At 44.3% G+C, this 6,000-nt stretch overlaps 1 protein-coding gene across 1 annotated transcript in view; it reads right to left on the reverse strand.

The window, feature by feature from the left end:
• tll1 (tolloid-like 1) overlaps positions 1–2,650 on the reverse strand; it is a 66,487-nt gene extending 63,837 nt beyond the window's left edge. The window contains exon 1 of the mRNA XM_074687275.1: positions 2,131–2,650. Coding sequence (XP_074543376.1) covers positions 2,131–2,311 — 181 coding nt within the window. The 5' untranslated portion in view covers positions 2,312–2,650. The remainder of the gene's footprint in view (positions 1–2,130) is intronic.
• Positions 2,651–6,000: the final 3,350 nt, after the last annotated feature.

Here is a 6,000-nt window from a genome sequence, read left to right on the forward strand (position 1 = left end):
ATCTAAAAATATGGCGAAAATGTGTGCTCATGACTTTTTAGCTCTAAGGACATGAGCTTTGCGTGTGGATTTGCTCAGGGAGATCTAAGAGTATGAGTATGAATGCAAGCTTTATGTTCACCAATGTTTGCAGAAAATAAAAACGATGTCCGTGTTTTCTCACTCAGTTATTTTAACCTACAGAAGTGGCTCAGTTTCTCAAACATATGTAGACTGACTGTCTCCCTGTAACCTGGCAGGCTTCAGTCCAAACACACACAAACACACGGTAAGGTCTCAGCATAACTAAAAACCACAGAGTCATGGGATTGCTGTATCAACATAAAATCACCCACACAGAGATCAGTGTAACAAGCACATGAAAAAACACACACACACACACACTGACTCACTGGCTAGTGTCCAGGCAGGGTTGTCAGGTTTGTGTATTTGGTATGTGAGGAATGTGTGTCGGTCAGCGTCTGGACACTCAGCATTCATGGTTGAGTGTTGAGCTCTTATCAGTCCAACGTGTCATCACCAACAACATTACAGCTGCAAAGTACTATTTAAATGAGACACATGTAAACACGCTTGCACTTACTTCACACACAGCCAGTCATAACCACAAAGCTAACCAGAGGAGAGAAAATGCATGTTGTCATACAACACAGCAGCATCTCTTTTTCTTAAGAGATGAGAGGTAGATGTCTGCACCTGCTCTGCAGGGATGATGCTGATGTGCTGTGAAATGTCAACACAGCCATAATCCTTAGTGCTGATTGAGATTTGTTACAAGATTTTCCCAGAGAGTAGTGACTGTATAAAGTGCTCATTTTACATTAAGAAGACAGGCACACCTAAACACACAAGAACAGGGGTGAAAGAGGAAAGGAAACATTGTTCTGGTGATTAAAACACCTGCATACTCTCAATAACGCCAAGCCTCAGAAAAATCAAATGCTTGACTTTGTTTTTATTTGATGGGTTCTCTGCATATATCATTGTGGCATTTTAGAGGCACATTTATGATACCATATTTCTTGATCTCTCAAACCAATGCACAGATTTTTGCTGACAAATAACTTGCTCGTCTCACTGTGTTGAAAACCAGTTCTAAATAAAAAGCTCACCTGATAATAAGTCGATGAACTAAACTAGTGCACTGCATTAAGATAATATGAATAAAAACGTCAAAATGGAACATGTAGCTCAAGTAAGACTGCTTTAAAATGTAAGAAAATCTCCAGACTTAGTGTCTAAAAACATGAGTTCATCTGGGTGGAGCACACGGGCACACAAAGACACACACACACACACACACACACACACACCTATAAAGATGTAAAATTTACTCAAAAAAATAACTTTAGTTCTAGTCACAGTTGAAGTCACACATGAAATTTATTAAAGATATATTTACACTTGTTTTATAAGCCAATACTGTAAATGTTCCTTCTTTTATTGTCCACACATCTGTTTGTCTTAGGAGACCAAACTGGGTTACACAGTTGTTCCACAGCAGCCCACAGCCTGTCATTAAATGTCCAACAAAATTTTTATCACTGTGTGTGTGTGTGTGTGTGTGTGTGTGTGTGTGTGTGTGTGTGTGTGTGTGTGTGTGTGTGTGTGTGTGTGTGTGTGTGTGCTGTAGAGGGAGTGTGCATGCGTGTGTTTTAGTGCACTTGAGTCCAGCTGTTTCTCATCTTCGCTGATGGTTCATTTAACATCTGGACGCACGCGCAAACAGACACATACCTATATGCACGCGCACAGAGCCTGTCATGCATTAAGATTTTGGTTCAATAAATACCCAAACTCTACCCACAGGTGATGCAAGTGCAGAATGTGTGCGCGTGCATCTCAGATGGGTACGGGCTGGGTAAAGGACCGTCACCGGGCTGCACGTGGCATCCACCATCAGGGTCACCACCGGTGCTGACTTATCGGTTGTGATGGGTGGGGAAACAGGGGCATCTGGATGATTGTGTTCACACACACACAGACACACACACACAGCCGCTGTCGGCTCTCATACACGTGCCAACTCAGAGCTAGTGCGCCCAAGGATAGAATCACATTCGCGGAAATACTTATTTTTATTTTTATGTCTCTAATCCAAAACTATAGCAGAGTAAAAACCGGACTCACCAGCTTTGCATGGGTCTTTGTAGTCAATGGTCTCCGCTTTATCCTCCTCGTAGTAGTCATAGTCTGGCTCCTCGTAGTCGAAACAGTTACAAATAGTCACTTTCCCCCATAAAGTCAAGCCGGCAAGCACCAGCGTGATCCAGCGCATCTTAGCGGCCAGTGCCGAGGGCACTCGGTCCATCTGAGGACTCAAATCAACGAGTAAAGGCCTCTCTGCTCGTCTCCTCTGCCGTTAGGAGACGGTCAATCCACTCTCCAAAGAAAGCATCGGTGGCAGGAATTTAACGGCTCATTGTGAACATCCTCTCTGGCTGTCAGGTTTCGGATATTGTAAAGGCTTGAGTAAGTTACTCTTCCCGGCTCTCCTCCATGGTAAAAGTACACTGAGGTGTCTTTCAGCCCGTCTGTCAGTCAGCAAAGTGTCCGCTGTCCTCCGCTGTGGCTTTGCAGGTGAAGCTGCTATGTGAAGAGAAACAAACAGAGAGAACGCGTGAGGAAGGATCAGGAGTCAGGAGTGGATGATCTCTGAGCGTAAAGACGCACAGCGGTGAGTCTGAGTGCTGCTCACAAAAGAAACATCCGCCTCAAGTATCTCCAACCAATGTCCCTCACTCTCTTTCGCGCATATAGCACCCCCCCCCCCCCCCCCCCCCCCCCCTCTCTCTCTCTCTCCGTGTCCGGTAGTGTTACTGTCTCTCCCAACCAGAGTCAATGCACCGCCTACACATCCAGCCAAATACCTGCACTGTTCTGCCCAAGTGATGCAGAACCAAAACTTTCTTTGGCGTCTTTTGTTTCTATTCATTGAGCAATTGTTGCCAATTTCATGTGCAGTAACTCTCTCACTCAGAAACAATGGGGAAAGACGGACTACAAACAAAAAGCGCATAGATTTTAGCCAACCCTCTGTAATTAATAAACCCAATGAGCTGCCCCTCTCCCCTCAGAGCTGCACTGGGATTGAAGCGCGCACTGATCTTGTCGGGTTATTGGACATCGCCTCACACGGATCTGCAAAGAGCAGTCAGTGAACTCAAGAGTGAAAACCGGCAGTGGTAAAAGTAACACGGCGGATACAAATTAGCTCATGGGTTTTAGTATCCATCAGTCCCTTTAATCGGTGCGTAATGGGTGTCATCTGCCTATTTAGAAGCAGGTGCCAAGTAGGTGACAACCAAACCATAAATGATCAGAAGTAGTGGCTTTGAGACGCGTTTACAATCATGACAAGTCTTTCCTGGAAAGCGGTATACGAAAAACAAGATCCAAAGGTAGATTTTTTGTATCTCGGGGCAATTAGGTTTAGTTAGGCCTTGTGCGTAAAAAGAAAATGAGCACAATAGTAATTAGACCTACACCGTCGGTGGTGTTTTGGAGTGCGTCTTGCAATTATGGATAAATATTTAAACAGTTATGTGTAAACAGCACTTTTTGACAATATTGAGTTTCAATTTTAATCGTTTCTTGTGTTGTTGGTCTTTCCCTTAATGCGTTAAAGTCACTTAAATCATTTCAAATAACGGAGTAGGAGTGTGAGCGTATAAATCACCCCCATCATTCAGCTATGATGTCTCCCATAATCTGTCATTAACTCTAACCTTGCCCTGCAGCAGGTCGGTCAACAACAGATGACTGAGTTCATGTGGGTTTCTGATCCTTCTCTGCATCAATGAAACCCCTCGATGAGGTTACTTTTACTGTTTGTGCGTGGGGAAACCAAAGGCTTTTGATAAATTTGTAAAATAGCACATAATGTCAGTCACATTTAGCGTCATATTCTCACATTTGCAAGGACTGCAAAGTTGTCGACAACCATAATCTCCCAGGTGCAACCTTCACACACAAACAGCAGACACGAGCAGTAAAAATAAAACAGCAGCAGTTGTTGACAGACAAGTGGTGCAGCCTGCGAGCACCTTGTCACGGTAAATCCTCCTGAGACGGGTTCAACCCTGCGTCTCCACAGCTTACCTGCTGCGTGTACCTGCCTGGTGTACGTCGGTTCGCTGTGGCGTCAGGAAGCAACCCATCGTGCTCCAAAAGCAGGCATCCGTGTCAGGAGTCTCAGAGGGCCTGCGGTATCACTTGGTACCGGCGGTTCCGAACGTGCCCGCCTCCCCCCCATTTATTACCGGGAGATTACCGGAGCGCTGTCTCTGCTGCTCCCGACTAATCCTGCCCTCTGAGAGAGGTAGCGGCGTGCTGACGTCACTCTATCAATCCAGCCGCAAGCTGTCCACTACACACGCCTGGGGCATGGAAACAAATCCCCTGGAGACACACACACACACACACACACACACACACACACACACACACACACACACACACAGAAGAATTTACTTGGTGTAGGTGAACACACTCCAGGTTGTTGTCCCAAAATAGGAGACAGACCACCTGAGCATCAGATTCATAAGAAGGTAGTAAGTTGGATAAATTCCTCATGAAAATATTTTGTCTTTGTGTAATGAGAGAGATACACAAGAATCAATGCAAATCTAAGAGCAAAATGCCTGTTTTGAGCTCACGTTTTGGCCCGAAAGACTAAACCTTTTCTGGCTTTACCCATTCCCATGTCGTCATCTTCTTATGGCATCAGATAGGCTGCACTGCAGCGGCACTTTTGGTTTTGTGTGAGAAAATGATATGGTTTAAAGAAGTACATTGTGGAGATCTGAATCACTGTTATGTAAATAAATGTGGTGCAAGTTCAGGTTTCTCTGGCCTGAGATTAAAGCGTGGAGAGCAAACAGTCATCTTATGATTCAACAAACTGGTGTCAGTTTCAGTGTTTTCGCCAAGTCACCAAAGTTTGAATCAGAGACTGAGGCCAAGTCATAAAAGAAGTCCCCATTGCCTGACTTGCCAGACACGAGCTGTTCCTGAACGAGATGGTTTGTGAACATGCATGAAGTTGAAGACATATGCCAGCCCTTTTTTCGCAGATTATTTTTATGTGATACCTTTGAAGTTTGATTTTTCTAGGAGGGAGTTGTGGTGTCATGACTGTTATGGCAGCATGTTTGTTCTGTCATGTGTCTCTGTTCATGGATCCTTTTGTCTTCTGGGGATTGGTGAACTTGTGAAAAATGAAGCAAACCTAAACTTGTGGTGTTGTGTGTAGTATTTACTTTGTGTGTATGTGTGTGTTTGTGGTTCTGACTGCCCTCCTTAGCAATGCTAATTAACACTTGGGAAGGCATTGAGTGGCTTTTGGACCTCTCAAACCACTTACAGTACACCCCAGTGCGGTTTTCCATCCAGCCAATCTATTCAGCAAAATGCTTGCTTCTTAAATAGGATCCAGCTTTTGAGATTAATGCTGTGTTCAGGTATTTGCGTCCCTATTTAAGGCACTTATCGATCAGTTTGTCTCTGAAACTCTGAAAGTACCTAGCAAGCATTCTTGCGCTGCACAGTGACCACCTCCACTCACCCCCACTGCCACCACCACTCCTCCCTGAGACTGTGTACACTCACACTGATGCTCACACACACTTATACCAAAAGAAACCCTCCACCTGAGCAGCAGCCCCCTGGAGACTACCCAAAACACTGTGGTCTGCAGATATTGGAGCTTTATTATTAGCTTTGTTTTCCTCAAACACACCATCCAATCAATTCTTTATGCAGTGGCTCAAGAAATTCAACTTTAAAGCTGTACTTTGCCTAAAATCTGTCAAACTTACAGAAGCAAAATCACTCAGCAGTTCCCCAAACTTCTTCAAAGAGTTAGAGAGTCTGTGAGATCACTGTTTTGATTTTAAGGGTGGATGCTTTTTTTGTTTGTTTGTTTGTTTGTTTTTATTACGGACTCAACCTCTCTTCAGCTACTTTTTCTGTCATCCAAAAGAGCTTCACAAAACTGTC

Source organism: Halichoeres trimaculatus, unplaced genomic scaffold, assembly GCF_033239565.1.
Source record: "Halichoeres trimaculatus isolate MK-OKI-2021-1 unplaced genomic scaffold, fHalTri1.1 fHalTri1_scaffold_2, whole genome shotgun sequence".
Classification (NCBI taxonomy): Eukaryota; Metazoa; Chordata; class Actinopteri; order Labriformes; family Labridae; genus Halichoeres; species Halichoeres trimaculatus.